The sequence below is a fragment of the Carcharhinus amblyrhynchos genome, chromosome 1, assembly GCF_965287045.1.
Source record: "Carcharhinus amblyrhynchos chromosome 1, sCarAmb.v2.hapA, whole genome shotgun sequence".
Taxonomy (NCBI): domain Eukaryota; kingdom Metazoa; phylum Chordata; class Chondrichthyes; order Carcharhiniformes; family Carcharhinidae; genus Carcharhinus; species Carcharhinus amblyrhynchos.
In genome coordinates this window covers 168,448,975-168,466,906 of record NC_137324.1, presented here as the reverse complement: position 1 = coordinate 168,466,906, position 17,932 = coordinate 168,448,975, and the positions used below count along the sequence as shown (strand labels likewise).

Sequence of the window (17,932 nt, the reverse complement as noted above, 5' to 3'; positions counted from 1 at the left end):
CGGTCTGTGCTACAACAGACCATTATTGGTTTGTAATGAGGTAAAACACAAGAAATAAATACTGCTGGATAGAAGAATCTGTTTATATATGACTGATCAGTTTGAGAAGCCACTGGCAACAGTATATTGAGATGCAAATATTTAATGGCTACCTTAGAAATCTTTTTAGTTGTGCATGGCCTGTACGCTTGAATGTAATGTACCTTTTAAAGCTTTTCTGTGCCGTTTCTTATTCTATGATCCTTGTAGATACTGATAACTTTTAAAAAATCTGAATTTCCCAGAAACCGATTCAAAAGGACATAGACTAAACATTACTCAGTAGACAACTTGGATACTAAGCTAGGGATCCCTAGCAACTTCCTAACACAAACAAACAAAAAAATCCCATGCTACGTTATACATCACACCACATTCTCTGTAGACATGTTGCCTTCAGTTTAAAGTCTAAAACTTTTCCTGGTGCTAACAGGATCTTGGAAGGGTTTTTTTAATAAAGCCACCTTCACTCCACCCTTTAAGCATAACTGCAGGGACTTCCTGTTGCAAGGTAAAAGGCAAAAAGATAATTTCGCCACAGTTCCAGCTGACCATGGGCTGCTCTCCCCTTTGAGGGACAGTGCTGACTGGTGGGGATTTAACCTGAGGATCACCACACCAAAGGCGAGGGTCAAAGCTGAGAATCAGAGAGTTCCGGTAGTTTAGAAGGAGTCCATCGAGTCTGCACCAACTCTCCAACAGAGCATCCTACCCAGGTCAAAGAACAACCCAGCACGGGAAACAGGCCCTTCGGTCCAACAAGCCCGCACCGCCGCATCACCCTACACCTATTCTACCCTGCGTATCTACAAATAGAACCCCTGACTTAGCCAGATTCAGGGGAGAATAGTGTCAATTTGGTAAAACCAATCAGCCTAAGAGCACATCTTTGGGGTGTGGGAGGAAACCCACGCAACCACAGGGAGAATGCACAAACTCCCACAGACACAGGCCCAAATCCATGTATCTGCACAGCTAGCAGTGCTAGTCACCGAGCTGTTGCGGCGCCCGTCTACCGGTCCAGGATCAAGCACACACACCGACACGAAGTACTAGGCCACTCCCGGAACCTCCAGGAGCAGCCTACGCACGACCCACCGTGTGCATGCCCCTCGTTTGACAACGAGGTGGACCTCCACCTGCGGAGTGAAAAGACAAAAACGTTAATCACAAGCCTGCCTTTCCGGTGTCTCCCGAGGTTCTAACCCTTATTCAATAACCCCTACCATAACCCTCCATCCTCGTTTCACTCATGTGCCTATCTAACTGAACCTTAAGTCCTATGCCCATAACCACATGTATTTGTTTTGATTCATTCGTGGGGCATGGCCATCACAGGCTGGCCAGCATTTATTGCCCATCCTTAGTTGCCCTCATTCATTGAGAGTCAACCACATTGTTGTAGCTCTGGAGTCACAGGCCAGACTAAATAAGGACGGCAGATTTTCTTCCCTAAAGAACATTAGCGAACCAGATGGGTTTTTCCTGACAATTGAGGGTGGTTTCATGGTCATCAGTAGATTCTTAATTCCAGATTTTTTTTATTGAATTCAAATGCCATCAGCTGCCGTGGTGGGATTTGAACCTGGATCCCCGGAACATTAGCTGAGTTTCTGAATTCATAGTCGAGCGATAATACCACTAGGCCATGGCCTCCGCTTGTACCCGACCATGTTGTAACCAATACTTCCAACCACCCTACAGGGTTTAAATAAACCTTCTCACAGAATAGGAAGTACAACCTTATCCACAGCTCACAGAAGCTAGGCCAGCTAGTTATAGAAACATAGCAACCCTACAGTGCAGAAGGAGGCCATTCGGCCCATCAAGTCAAGACAACAATCCCACCCTGGCCCTATCCCAGTAATCAGACATGTTTACCCCACTAATCCCTCCAACCGATGCATGCTGGGACACTAAGGGGTGATTTAGTATGGCCAATGCACCTAACCTGCACACCTGGCAGCCTCTTTCCTGTTACCCATCAATTGGACTCTCGAGATCGTTCTTACTAGGTTGGTGAGCATTTCTGCCCAAAATACATGTTTTATCAATGAATTCCAGCAGGACGTTTACTCAACTACTCACTTCGCAGCATATACAATTAATGAATGATATTCAACAAATAGCAGCTACAGCCATTTTTAGCAGGAACGTCTTATTATAGTACAGGGAGAGGTAATTCATTCTCAGCGGAAGGCAGGAAGATGGAGTTAACTGTATTTGCTCTAATTTCATTCCCCAATTCTTTTCCTGTATCCTGTTGTACTCATTCTCAAATTCCTGTTCAATTCACTTCTACATTATGTTAGTCGCATCCTCCAGATGTCTGTTACAGCAAAGAAGCGTGGGAGCATTCAGTCTCTCGTGCCCCTTAATGCCATTTCGTGAGATCAATGAGATTTCTTTTGCAAGCCAAGGGTATTAGGTGACCCGGAGCCAAGGCGGGTGAATGGAGATGGGATACAGATCGTATCTGGCTAGCAAGATCCATCAATCTCAGGCTTAAAATTAATTGTAAAGCAACGTATGTTTAATAATCGCCTATGAATAAAAAGGTCCAGCTTCCCTTTGCAGTTTCTCAATGATAGTCTGACTTTGACCCTTCATTTGCTAATCAGTAAACTTACACTGTTTAACAACTGCTTGTACTTTTAGGAAGCTCATTAGTTCGTAAGATATAGGAGCAGAATTAGGTCATTCGGCCCATCAAGTTTGTTCTGCCATTCGATCATAGCTGATATGCTCCTCATTCCCATTTTCCTGCATTCTCCCCATAACCCTTCAACTCATTACTAATTAAAAATCTGTCTAACTCTTCCTCAAATTTATTCATATCCATCCACGCTTTGGGGTAGCGAATTCCACAGATTGGCAATCCTTTGGGAGAAGCAGTTTCTCTTCAACTCTGTTTTAAATTTGCTACCCCTTATCCTAAGACTTTGACGTCTCATTCTAAAATGCCCCACAAGAGGAAGCATCCGCTCCACATCTACTTTATCCATACCTTTTATCACCTCAATTTGATCTCCCCCCATTCTTCTAAATTCCAGAGAGTATAGGCCTAAACTGTTCTATCTCTCTTCACGCGACAATCCCCTCATCTTTGGAATCAGTGTAGTGAACAAGGAATGACTTTGATGTTGGGATATTTCACAAGGCATTCCGAACGATTTTGAATATGTCTATTTGATTCCCTTTTAATCTTCTCCAAGGATAACACGCTCCCATTTTTCCAAACCTTCTGTCATAACTTGGCCTTCTCTTTCCTGTTATCATCCTATTGGATTTTTGCTGTACCCATTCCATGGCTCGAACGATGGAACTCACTAACGCCTTCACAATGCCCCGATTATAACCAACATCCAGCATAAGTCTAATAGGAATACTCAGAACCACGCTGCTTCATCATGGCTTGTTCAACCCTTCAAAGGTCTCGGGTGGTGAAATTCAAATTTGATGGGATAGAAGACAGGTGTTAATAAATTGGCCGCCCAGAGGGAATTTATAGTCTGCTGCCTGAACTGGAAAACTTTACTGATGAGGAAAGCCTGAATAGGATGGGGCTGTTTCCTTTGGAACAGAGGGGGAGGTTTAATTGAGGTACTTGAAATTATGAAGAATCTTGGTATAATGGATTGGAAGGCAATATCTCCTTTGGTCGAAGGTCCATTGACAGGGCAGCATATATTTAGGTGAAGAGGCAAGAGGTTCACAGGAAATTTGAGGGGACATGCTTTCACCTCGAGCATAGTTAGGTTCTGGTTGTTTCTGAAAGGGTGGTAAAGTTTACCGTTTACTTAGTAGTGTCACAAGTAGGCTTACATTCACACTGCAGTGAAGTTACTGTGAAAATCCCCTCGCCACTCCAGCACCTGTTTGGGTAAACCGAGGGAGAATTTAGTACAGCCAATGCACCTAATCAGCACGTCTTTCGGACTGTGGATGGAAACTGGAGCACCCGGAGGAAACCCACACAGACAGCAACCCAAGCCGGGAATCGAACCCAGGCCCCTGGTGCTGTGAAACAGCAGTGCTGACCACTGTGCCACCATGTCACCCACCAGGCAATCTGGCAACTCTCATAACATTTGATAAGTATATGGATAGTACCCTAACCAAGAAGACTATTTCAGCAAGATCTGGAAGGTGGCATTGGGCTGGATTGTGCTTTGTTGGTTAGTGTGGACATGAGACACCATGCTGTAAATTTCTATTTTAATGTACATCAGCCCCTATATCCTATACTTAAGTCTCTCTGTTCATGTACAGTTTTTTATATATATCTACACACACACCTCAAGTTCAACTAGGAATTCAATGATAACTCACCATAAAAGAGGAATGCCCGTGTCATGTGATGTTCTTGGTAAGTCCTGTTTATGGTAAAGTAGCAGGTGTCTGCTCCACACTGGCCTAATCGGCCCAATTCACCAGTCAGTGGTGACCACCAGATAATAATGGGATGCTGGACGTCCACGTTTGAAGATTTCTTCTTGTTGTTCAGTAAATTATTTGGTTCCTTCACATGATCCCAGGCCTTCAGGCTGTCTCTGCGCACACTCTCACTTTTCACTTTCTTCTTTTCAAATCGTCCCAGCTCCACCACCACCTGCGAGTAGGAATATTCAAGTCATGCAAAGCTTTGAGTTGGTGCAACAGTCTTGAATTACACGCAGGGGATGGTCTAATCTACTTTGGTGAGCTGGCAGAACAAAGTTCCAACAGGCAACGACACAAATCAGATCTGGCAGCAATACACACACAGAGCCTGTCTGTCATGGATAGGACACTAAAGTCAGGAGTGTGATGGAATACTCTCCCCTTGCCTGGGTACATGCAGCTCCAAAGTGACTCAAGAACCTGGGCAAAACAGCCCGTTTGATTGACACCCCATCCACCAACTTAAACATTCACCCCCTCCACAACTGATGCGCACTGAAAACATTGTGTACCACCACTGTAGCAACCCACCAAGACTGCTCCGACAGCACCTTCCAAAGCCACTACCTCTATCACCTTGAAGGACATGAGAACATGACCACCTGCAAGTTCCCGTCTAAGTCACACACCATCCCAACTTGGAAATGTATGGTTATTCCTTCAGTGTCATTGGATCAAAATCAAGAAACTCCCTCTTTAACTGCCACCAATTATCAAATTCTCTCTGGCCACAGGAGAGGTGCCAGAGGACAGGCTGAAAAGATGGTAGACGCGGGAACCCTCATAACATTTAAGAAGCATTTAGATGAGCACTTGAAATGCCACAGCATGCAAGGCTATGGACCAAGTGCTGGAAAATGGGATTAGGATAGGTGCTTGATGGCTGGCACAGACATGATGGGCCAAAGGGCCTTTTTCTGTGCTGTAAAACTCTTACGGGGTGCCCACCATGGAAATCAGAGCGGGTGAGGGGTGCGCCATGAGAAGGTTCATTGACCTCGGGCAGGATTTTCCAATTTCAAGGCGGACGGGGCTGGAAAATCCTGCCCTGTGACTGTAACAACACAGCGCGTGTACCTGGATGGCAGCAGATATGGTGCACATCTCACTATCCCTTTCTCAAGGACAATTAACAATGGACAATAAACGCTGGCCAACTGCCAGCAATGCCCACATCTCCAGAATGAATAAAATAACTCAAGGTAGGTTTGACTAATACCTGTGCCCACTACTAATGTATATTTATATAGCACCTTTTACGTAATGAAACATTCCAAGGTACTTCACAGGGACATTATAAAACAAAGTGTGAACCCAAACCTCACATACGTGTTCCTCTTCTTCCTCCTTCAACCCAAGCAGCAGCCACAGTGCTTACAATAGATCGTGTTCTGGGTTATTTCCCTCTCAATGTCTCACTTCTGCTTTTACATGTACAGGTCGCTAGCACAGCTCAGGTGGACTAGCCTAGATACAGTGGAGGACAGAGATTGAGGCGCCACTCCATTCCTGTCAGACCAAAGTACCCGCTGGATGTCAATCCAATATTCACGGGCCACAATTGTGATTCCCCACTGTCTGGAGTGGGGTTCGAACCTGTAATCAGCCAACTCAGGAGGCAGGAATGCAGTCAATCACGTCTCTGTCCTAAACTCACAGTGATAAAAGTTCATTCCCAAACGGAGGGATATTCACCTATAGAGAACTTGTGATCAGTTTCTTATCTGGAATGTCTAATGCAACATTGCTATTGAAAGGGCAGAGATAGAAACCAAATTTACTTTTCACCATAACTCACTGCGATGAGATCAATCCAAACCTCTAAAATTTTATGCACTGCCTGATGTTCAATTGCTAGCGTCAACGATATTCTCTATCAATCATTTGCCTCGACAAGAAACCACCTTACGGCCAACGTTTAACAAACGTTTAGCCACAAGAAATGTTGTATATTTACAACTGCTAATGTTGCATTTCTTTGCTAAGACATGGCGCATCAGTCACCGGTCTGTTCATCTGTTTGACATTCAGACTGTGCTGACGTACCCATATGGCCTTCCATCTGCGCACTTAACCTCCTCGAAGCAATTATTTCTACCTCTCATTCGGTCAATGCACAATGGGATAAAACTAAAAGAGAAAATGCTGGGGCTGGAGAAACCTCAGCAGGTCTGTAAGGAGAGAAAACAGCTGATATTTCGAGTCCAGATGACCCTTTGTCAGAGCTTTTCTCTCCTTATAGATGCTGCCAGACCTACAGAGACTTTCCAGTATTTTATCTTTTGGCTTCAGATTCCAGCATCCGTAGTAATTTGCTTTTATTAATGGGATAAAGCTTCTTGCTGGGCTCCACTATCAACAGAGACCTCCTGAGAACTATTCACTCCAAAAAAAAACAGAGTAGCGGGAGAGGGAAAACTGGAGCACAAACAGGATGTCCCAACACACGAACATGGAATGGTGCTTAGAGTAATAAACCTCCACATCCAGAAGTGATCCTATTCCAATCGATTTTACTAATGAAAAGAAAATACAGATTGAAGTAAAACCACGTATTTATCTATTTTCTTCAACTCACACAACTAAAAGCTTGTGGTGGCCGATCTCACAGTGAATTCTGAAATTAAATACTTTGTTGTATTCAACGCACAACTGGAACAAAATATAATATGGAGATGCCGGTATTGGATTAGGGTGGGCAAGGTGAGAGGTCACACGACGCCAGATTATAGTCCAACAGGTTTACTTGCAATCACAAGCTTTCGAGCGCTGTTCCTTTGTCTCAACATCCTGGGTGTGACTATAACACTATATTCTGCACTCTCTTGTTGCCTTCTCTATGAACAGTATGTTCGATCTGTATAGCGCACAAGAAACAATACTTTTCACAGTATACTAATAAATGTGACAATAATAAATCAAGTCAAAATCGAAATGGAGCGAGGTGCACAGGCACAGAATATATAGGCGGAGTGATGATAGCCCGACACTAACAGGTAATCAAGGGAGTCAAAGGCTGGCTGAATAACGAGTCTTTACAAATAATCACAAGAGCTCACAGACAAATGCAAGAGGTTGAGTATAATTAAATAAAAATATATGGAATTTTAACAAAAAAAAAGCTCAAAGCAATAAAGACGCCATATTCCCTGATGACCATAGCCTCATCCCCCTTTTGAGGGGGACAGCTGACTGCTGGTGATTTAACCTGAGGATTCGGTGGCACGATGGCACAGTGGTTAGCACTCCTGCCTCACAGCGCCAAGGTTCTAGGTTCAATTCCAGGGTGACTGTCCGTGTGGACAGATTTGCACATTGTCTCCATGTCTGCATAGGTTTCCTCCGGGTGCTCCGGTTTCTTCCCACAGTCCAAAGATGTGCAAGTTAGGTTGGATTTGCTATGCTAAATTGCCCCTTAGGATCAGGGGAATTAGCAGGGTAAATATGTGGAATTAAGGGGATAGGGCCTGGATGGGGATTGTGGTCGGTGCAGACTTGATGGGCTGAATGGCCTCCTTCTGCACTGTAGGGATTCTATTATCACCACACCTCAGGTGAGGGGCGAGGTTGAGAAGGCAGGGCTTTCATGAATAACCTCAGGAGATACAGGAATTGAACCTGCACTGTTGGCATCGCACTACATCACAAAACAGCCACCTAGTCAACTGAGCTAACCGACCCTCTCTCACTCAAAGCAATATAAGATGATATTAAATGTTTCTGCTGACCAGTGCTTCCTTTCATTTCATTTACCATTGGATGAGCTGCACTGGACTTTGAGAGAGAAAAACCACGTTTCTTTACAATCGCAAACAGGCAAATTCAGCTTGTAATTGTTGAGACAACTTGACAATCGTCACAAGGCAATCGGCTGAACTGATTCCATCACCAAACCAGGCTTTAATAATTTGCAACAAATATTTACCAGACAAGAAGGCCCATAAATCAATAAGTTACGTTGGGAAGTTTAACAATTAGCCCCAGAGGATCGACAAGTCAAAGAACTAATTGTAAGTGTTTCTGAAGAGTTTTTTTAAAAAATTGTGCAAGTACAATAACCACATTGATTGCTTTAAAAACAGCCAAGAGAACATCAGAGATACAGCCCTGTGCAGCATTTGGATTTGAGGCCTGCTTAAACAGATCATGCACAGCAAGCTTTATTCCCAATTGCTGGAGTGCATGTTCAGGAAGATTGCTTTAGCACTTTGGCACTTGTTCATAATAATTCATGTCTCCTTGCGCAATAGAGGGTATTAAAGGCTTCAAATCATTTCTCAGTAAGAATGAGAGCATCATAAAGGAACAGCCTGTTGTTCAGCACTGCTCAGCATAACATCTAAAAGCTTTGCATCAATTACCAAATCCGCAGTGAAAAAATCTGGCAAGCTCTCTTTGGACGAGTGGTGATCCTGAGGCACTGCACAGAGACCATCAAGTAGAATAATGAAACGTGGATTCGTATTGTGTGCGTGTGTGTGTCTGTCTGTCTGTGTCAGGCAGGGGGAGGGAGGGAGGCAGTAGAACAGTTTTGAAGGAAGATCTTGCACAGGGACGACAGAAGAGGTTTATGGAGGAAATTCCAAAGCAAAGAGCCTAAAGGAAACAGCCACCAAAGTGAGAGCAAGAGGCAGGGATGAGCAGACAAAGGCCCAGAGTAAGAGGATTCAAACTCAGAATTGGAGGAGGAGGTTATATAGTTGGAGCAAGTTCCTTAAATAGGGAGGGCAAGGTCATGAAAATATATCAACCAAATAAAAACAATATATTAAATGTGTGATATTAGGGAACTGAGATCCAATGTATATTGGCACGTCTTTCTGGTTGTATCACAGCTTGGTATGGTTCCTGCTCTGCCCAAGGCCGCAAGAAACTACAAAAGGTTGTAAATGTAGCCCAATCCATCACGCAAACCAGCCTCCCATCCACTGACTCTGTCTACACTTCCCACTGCCTCAGCAAAGTAGCCAGCATAATTAAGGACTCCATGGACCCCAGACATTCTCTCCCCAACCTTCTGTCGTCGGGAAGAAGATACAGAAGTCTGAGGTCACGTACCAACCAACTTAAGAACAGCTTCTTCCCTGCTGCTGTCAGACTTTTGAATGGACCTACCTTGCATTAAGTTGATCTTTCTCTACAACTTGGCTATAACTGTAACGTTACATTCTGCACTTTCTCCTTTCCTTGTCTATGAACTGTATGCTCTGTGTAGCACACAAGAAACAATACTTTTCACTGCATACTAATACATGCGACAATAATAAATCAAATCAAAGTGAAGCCAGTTGACGGGTGAGATAGGTTAGAGTGGGATCAGATACAGGCTAGAGTTTTGGATAAGCAGAAATGGTCAGCAACTATAGCGTTTGAGAAGCCAAGGCTGATGTGTTGTGGTAGATGCATGCTGCTGATTAGTCTTTTGGCGGCATAGAACTCGAGTATTGCTGGCAGAGAAAAAAAGGTGTGTTGCTGATTGGATGACACTTGCTAAACAACCCTGATTGTGTTAAGAATTACCCTGAAGACCATGTGGCTCATGTGTGCATGCTAGAAGCAACTTATTTTTACACACAGGGCCCTGTTCTTTGCAACAGAAAGAGCACACTGCACCTTTTTCCAATTAAACAGAAAGCTTTGGGGGCAGCCATTCATCGATTCATTCACCAGGACAAAGCCTTGACCAATGTCGGCCCGCCTGGTTTGAATTTAAACAAAAGCTTGGCAGTTAACTGTTCCCTGGTGCACTCTCCGTGGCACTGCCTCTGTCAATCAGAGTCCACTCGCCAGTCAGTCAGCACTCCCTTCCCATGCAGTACATTTTACTGTTTCGATTACTATTGGTATTCTTACAATCTGTCCTGATGAGTGCAACACAAAAATCTTTGGTCTCTTTTTGCAGGAATACTCAAGCAGACAACGTTATGGGGAGGGGGAGGATGGGGGGCAGCCTTCATCATGGAGAAAACATGGGATCAGAGGCTTGGTCTGAATAAATTGAAAGCAATCTGAGCAAGTTGCTGGGTTGGGGAATGGAGCCAGAGGCCAAGATGCATTGGGTTAAGACAAGTGTCACAAGTAGGCTTACATTAACACTGCAATGAAGTTACTGTGAAAATCCCCCAGTCGCTACAGTCTGGCACCTGCTCACCGAGGGAGAATTTAGCATGGCCAACGCACCTAACCAGACAATGGCGCTGGTCTTCCCAACACTCAAGTGGAGGAAAAGGTGACTGAATAACAATTGTATGCCAGATCGAGCAAGGTGACAGCACTGGCGGGTTAGCCGAGACGGAGTGTCATCAACATAAGAGGTGAAACCTCGCTTCATGACTGTGGGAGATGCTATCATGGGCCCGCCTGCAGATGAGCAAGAGAAGGAAGCCAAAGATAGACGTCTTCTTGGGAGACTGAGGGGGCGAGGGACAACAACACGAGAGCAAGAGAAGCCATTGCCGGAGATGCTTTGGCTACCACTGGATGGGTATGCATGGGAAAATATGATGCGAATCTGACTGATATGGATAATGGAGGAAAATGGTGCATTCGAACACGTCAGCTGCTGGAACAAAGTGGAGAAGGACATGGTAACATCACAGAGGATGTCCACGTGGGGCAATGGTTCGGGATGTGTCAGACTGCTTTAGTTGAAGCACTGGATATCTGATTTGAGAGATTCAAACATGGAACCACAGGAACTACAGCCACAGACTCTTGAACGCAATTTATTCAGAGACTTGAAAGGAAAGCAAAGCTATGAGGACAAAAGCGTTATTGAAAGGGAGGAGGACTGGCAGGGGGGAGAACGGGCGAGAAGATGGAAACACTAACAATGAGAGATTTGAGTTTGAATGGTATTGGAGTTCATGCAAGAATTAAATATCACCCTGTTGTTAAAAGGTGTGCTTTTGCAGATATAAAGCAGGGCAACCTGAAACAGGGACTGGCTGCATCAAGAGATGGTGCATCAAGCTGAAGGAATCTTCATAGATATGTGGGTCAGGTTGATTGGCTGTGCCAAATTGCCACTTAGTGTCAGGGGTACTAGCAGGGTAAATACGTGGGGGTATGGGGATAGGGGCTGGGTGGGATTGTTGTTGGTGCAGACTCAATGGGCCAAATGGCTCCTTCTGCACTGTAAGGAGTCTATGAATCATATTTTCAAAATCACAAATACACACCAAAGTCATTCATAACTTCAGAGGTTTCTTGTTAAAATAAAAGAGTTCATTTTTGGGCTTATCACTCTAGTCCTGCAAATCAGGGAGTGGAAAAGACACAGAAGGTTTCATTCCAGGAAGGAGAAAGATTTTTTTAAAAAAAAATCAATCTTGCTGCTCTAACCAGTTTAGCATCTACTATTTTGAACGTATAATCCAATAATAATCTATAGTCTGGATTCTCAAATGGTCCCAATGTCACAACTAGCCATGGAGGTAAAATAGAATAAAACACCAATAAATTCTCCTGGAGTTGGAAAGCAAGCTCACTTTCATTAAGCACTGACATTAAATCCTGCAACTAAACCAAAACACCAAAAACTCAAAGAGAGGATAGTGCAAACTGCACTGGGTCACCATGTTTTATACTCTTATAGCTGCTTTGCAGTGACTGCAAGATTTGTTTTTTGAGGATTCACATACAAACCAGTTCATAAATCAAACCACAGTCCCACATCAGCGCAAGGCTGCTTTTGTACACGGCTTTGCACCTTTAAACTCAAGCTCCAAGGGAAAGATTACAGTTCACTTCTCTCATTCAACATTCCCACATTAAAGACACCAATGCCTGTTACTAACGAAACGATCAGCAGAATAGAACAGAGTATGGCTATTTTAAACAGCAAGAGAATCTGGTGAACTGATGCAAAGACAATAATCTCTCCCTTATTGTCAACAAAACAAGGGAGATAGTCATCTACTTCAGGAAGCCTAGTGATGAAATGCCATTGTCTACATCAACGGGGATGAAGTAGAAATGGTCAACAGCTTCAAGTTTTTAGGTGTCCAGATTACCAACATGTCCTGGTACCCCCATGCCAAGATTATAGTTAAGAAAACAGACCTATACCTCTACTTTCTCAGAAGACTAAGGAAATTTGGCATGTCCACTACAGCTCTCACCAACTTTTATAGATGCATCACAGAAAGCATACTTTCTGATTGTATCACAGGTTGGTATGGCTCCTGTACTGTCCAAGACCATAAGGAACTATAAAGGGTCGTGACAAACCCCAATCCATCACACAAGCCAGCCTCCCATCCTCTGACTCAGTCTACACTTCCCACTGTCTTAGAAATGCAGCCAGCATAATCAAGGAGCCCACACACCCTGGACATTCTCTCTTCCACCTTTTTCCATCTGGGAAAAGATACAAAGATCTGAGATCACGCATCAATTGACCCATAAACAGCTTCTTCCCTGCTGCCATCAGACGTTTGAATGGACCTACCTTATATTAAGCTGATCTTTCGCCACACCCTAGTTATAACAGTATATTCTGCACCCTCTCCTTCTCTATGAATAGTATGCTTTGTATAGTGCGCAGGAAACAATACTTTTCACTGTAAATTAATACGTGACAATAATAAATCAAATCAAATATTCCAAAAGTGGCCTAACTAAAATTTAATACAGCAGTTACTCTCTCTGTCAACACTGTCTGACCTGCTTAATGTGTTCTCGGCAGTTGCTGCTTCTATTTCAGATTTCCAGTGTCGACAGCATTGTGCTTTGATTATTAGAGCATCGCTGTTAGTCATGGTACCATTTGTAACATGCAAGAGAGAGTTAGTAACAGTAATAAAAATGTCGCACCCCATTTTGTATAGACCGGAAGGAACATAGAGTGGGATTGGAAGAGAATCCGCCAGCTGTAAGCTACAGGATCAGCAACAGGAGACAGGAGCTGGTAGAGGCTGTTCAGAGAGAAAGGAGAGCCAGGAAGAGATCGCAAGCTACTGTAGGGTAAAGCCTGCAGGAAGAGAGCAAAATAATATCAAATTGGTCGATAGGAATCATCTACAGCAACATCTAGTTAGCACCATATAGAGCATTAACAAAGCTTAGGTTACAGAGCTCAAAGTTAGAAGCATTTATAGAGGGAAAACACTAATTAAGCAAGCAAAATCATTCTAATTTGCAAACATTATATCACTAACATGTATAAAAGCTGGCTTGTGCTAGCTCCAGAACTGCTAGGATTTTTTCACCACCAAGCAGCAGTGAACCAAATACAGGGATAGCGCAGTGGCATTGTAACACTTATCTCAATGTGAAGTCTCACATTGTGCACTTTAATGCAGATGGAAGAACATACTACTCAAATTTAAGCTGTTTGGAAGGCATCGCGTTCACAGCAGTCGTCTGTTTGATTCTTTTTAGTAGAGTGGGACAAAGTAGTCGATCAACTGCCCTTTGATATTTGGTTGGTACAGTTTGCAGAAGAACGGCTTTCAAGATTTAAAATCTATGTATTAGTATCACAAGTAGGCTTATGTTAACACTGCAGTTAAGTGACTGTGAAAATTCCCCATCGCCACACTCCGGCACACGGAGGGAGAATTTAGCATGGCCAATGCACCTAACCAGCACGTCTTTTGGACTGTGGGAGGAAACCGGAGCACTCAGAGGAAACCCACGCAGACATGGGGAGAATGTGCAAAATCCGTACAGACAGTGATGCAAACCGGGAATCGAAACTGGTTCCCTGGCGCAGTGAGGCAGCAGCGCGAACCACTGTGTCACCGTGCCACCAGCTTTTATGGAGGCTACCATTATTAGGACTGTTAATGATTGGTCATGAGTGCCAACAGCCAGCACTGCTTAAGTACCATTTTTGCTGTATCTGCCAAGGATAAGCTTACAGATCAATCATTTGTATAATTGATAGGCACATAACAGGATCATACAGTTACATGGGAATAGTCTTACAAACAGCACCATCAATTATATATTAAAGTTGGGAATGTTTCTATGCCCAGTGAAATTGTTAAGCTCTGGTACAAATCTAGCATTGTATTTGGAACCAAACTAACTATGTTAGCATCGACCCAAATGTTTTGGTCTCCAGAGATGCCATCGTATCTGCTGACTGATGCTTTATTTAACTGACTAATGTCCTTCTGCTGAATCTGAACAAATATTTCAGTAATCTGATCACCGAAGACAGTGCAAAGCAAATCAATGTTGATTGACAGTGCTCTGGTGTCAATAATTTTGCAATGTCTGTTATTGCCATCTACAGAGTAGTTTATTTCCTATAAGATCAAGTAGGACCTGTTTGAGTCAGGGTGGGGAAAACATGTCAGTGAGAACTCGGAGAAGCCAACATGGATCTCAAATCAGAATGAAGCGGGAGGCAAAAACCCAATGACCTGAAGACTGTAACTTAAGAACCACTGATTCTTTTTTCAAGAAAGTTCAATCAGATCATACAATAAACCACAGAATCTCTACAGTGTAGAGGGAGGCCATTCGCCCCATTAGGTCTGCACCATCTCTACAATAGAACATCCTACCCATACACCCCATAACCCCCCTGCATTTTACCTTGGCCAATCCACCCAACCTACACATCTTTGGAAACTAAGGGACAATTCAGCACACCCAATCCATCTGAACTGCACATCTTTGGACTGTGGGAGGAAACTGGATCAAACGCCCTCAGAAAATGGGTTTCAAGTTTTGATCTACAAGTTCAAGGATGAGAAAAAAGTTTCAATTTTTCATCCAAAGACAAAATTAACAAATCATAATGGCGAGCTTTTTCCAAGGTATGCTGTACAACATCAAACAGAAAAACCAATAAAGGAATAAGGGTATATATTTAGTCCTGAGAAAGATTATTTGCTCACATGGCTTTCTCCCATGAGAGCATAAGCATCCCCTTTATATTTGGAGATTCAATTACTTTTTGATTATAAGGCAGAACAGGCAGTAAAATTCTGCAACTGGGGTGGAATTCATTACCACAGGAAGTTAGTTGATGCCAAAACATTGAATGTATTCAAGAGGCGGCTAGATATAGCACTTGGGATGAATGGGATCAAAGGTTATGGGGAAAAGATTAGGCCATTGAGTTGGACAATCAGTCATGATCGTAATGAATGGTTCCAAAGGCCTCCTCCTGCTCCTATCTTCTATGTTTCTACGAACAGACTGTTTAGGTCACAATTAACTTCAAAAGATTTATGCAGTGACAGGTTAAATTGCATCTTTAAACAAATAAGGTGGTGAATCCTGACCTCGCTTGGCTTTTTCAACAAATTCCTTTTGCATTAAGCATATCAATATGGGCAATACATTCACATTTAAGAACAATCATTACAGTAAATAAACTTCAACCACCAACACATTATTCCCAGAGGGCAAACATTCTTGCATTAATGCTATAAAAATCTTACACCAATACTTAATTCTAGTCAACTCCTTCAGTCATAAATTCCTATTTTTACTTTTACAGAAATGCCAATGTGAACCTGTCAATGGTGACATATTTTGCAGTGCCCAGAGGTTAGGAGGACATACAAATGCAAGCTCTTTCTTTAATTCTACCCACCCCATTAGTGGCTGCAATCCCCCCTTAGTCGCAGGAAGGTACAAGTACAGCATTACAAGTTTACATAAGGCAGTTTGCATGATAATTAAAAACAAAACATTGGGAGTTATTCAGCAGGTCTGGCATCATCTCTGGAGTGAAAAACAAGGGTCCACGTTTCAGGTGATCTTTCATCAGAGCGGATGCTACCAGACCTGAGGACTTTCAGCACAGTCAGTGGCAGAGTGGTTAGCAATGCTGCCTCACAGCACCAAGGATCCAGATTCAATTTCAACCTCAGGTGATTGTGTAGAGTTTGCACATTCACCCCATGTCTGCATGGGTTTCCTCCAGATATCCAGTTTCCTCCCACAGTCCGAAAGACAGGCTGGTTGGGTGGATGGGTGATGCTCAATTGCCCTTTAGTGTCAGGGTAAATACATAGATTTACGGGCCTGTGTGGGATTATGGTCAGTGCAGGTTCAATAGGCCAAATGGCCTTCTTCTGCACTGTAGGAATTCTTCTAAGCAATTCTAAACATTTTCTGCCCTTTTGTTTCAGGTTTTTGTACTAATTTTCATTCTAATATTGCACAGTAAATTATAATGCAGAAATAAGGCACTTCCAGCTGAGGGCTGCATTTGGGGACTGGTTCCCCCCCAGCGTGCGAAGTGAACTGGATTTAAACGCAAGGAGAGATACCTGTACCAGCCCAGGTATAGGTGCTTGGAAGGCAGTAATTGAGCCCAATTTCTGACCCACCATCAAACTGGAGGGCAGTGCCAGGGTGGGAGGCCAAGCCCATTGAGCCAGCCACCGCACCCCTTGAAGGACAACAGCAAGTAGGGGTTGGAAAGCAGCTAACCTGCAGGGTGACAACGAGGAACAGCAGAGCGCAGCAACCCAGGCAATAAAGCCAAAGCCGCCGCAGCCCCGTCCTGCCTCCGCGGCGCCGCTCTCCCCGGAGCCACGGCTCCCCTTCCATCATGTAACAAAAAAAGGATACATTCGCCAGGTCCCGCCTCTGCCTTGTTTCTATTGGTTCATTCCGCTGTCACTTGCGGAATTCCATTGTGACTTCATCGCAATTCTGCTCGTTTATTGGCTTCGTGGGACGTCAATCAGCAGCTACACCCGCCTCCTGGGCTGAGCGTTATCACGTGTCCTGGACCATTTCTTTCCCATTCATTTCCACCAGTGAGCTGCAGGGAGAGTCTGAACTGTGCTCCCCCCAACACGCACACAGAAGGGCTTTACTTGTTAAGGAAAACCAAATCCAAGTCCAGTGGCATGGAAAATGAATAGAAATAAAAAGTCCTGCCTTTCTACAATAAAAACAAAACACCATGGGTGCTGGAAATCTATTTATTAGTGCCACAAGTAGGCTTACATTCACACTGCAATGTAGTTACCATGAAAATCCCCCAATCGTTACACTCTGGTGCCCGTTTCGGTACACTGAGGGAGAATTGAGCATAACCAATGCACCTAACCGGCACGTCTTTCGGACTGTGGGAAGAAACCCACAAACACAGGGGGAATGTGCAAACTGCGCAGACAATGACCCTAGCCGGGAATCGAACCCCAGTCCCTGACGCTGTGAGGCAGCAATGCTAACCACTGTGCCAACAAAAAGAAAAACTGAAAATGCTGGAAAAGTTCTAGACCTGGCAGCATTTGAGGAGAGAGGACCAGATAATAGGTGTGATCTTACCTGCCATTCATGCCTTGCTCCTGCTGCAGTGAGGTTGGAGAATTTGGCAGCTAGCCAAAATTCCGTTCACTGTAGCAGGATCGGAAAATCCCTCCAGGGCGAACAGGTGGGTTTCCTCCAGGTGCTCCGGTTTCCTCCCACAATCCAAAGATGTGCGCATTAGGTGCATTGGCCACGCTAAATTGCCCTTTGGAGG

At 43.9% G+C, this 17,932-nt stretch overlaps 1 protein-coding gene across 1 annotated transcript in view; it reads right to left on the bottom strand.

Moving 5' to 3' along the window:
• pofut3 (protein O-fucosyltransferase 3) overlaps positions 1 to 17,007 on the bottom strand; it is a 56,899-nt gene extending 39,892 nt beyond the window's left edge. The window contains exons 1-2 of the mRNA XM_080187893.1: positions 16,888 to 17,007; positions 4,372 to 4,651 (exon numbers count right to left, since the gene is read on the bottom strand). Of these exons, the coding sequence (XP_080044019.1) occupies positions 4,372 to 4,651; positions 16,888 to 17,007 (400 nt within the window). The remainder of the gene's footprint in view (positions 1 to 4,371; positions 4,652 to 16,887) is intronic.
• Positions 17,008 to 17,932: the final 925 nt, after the last annotated feature.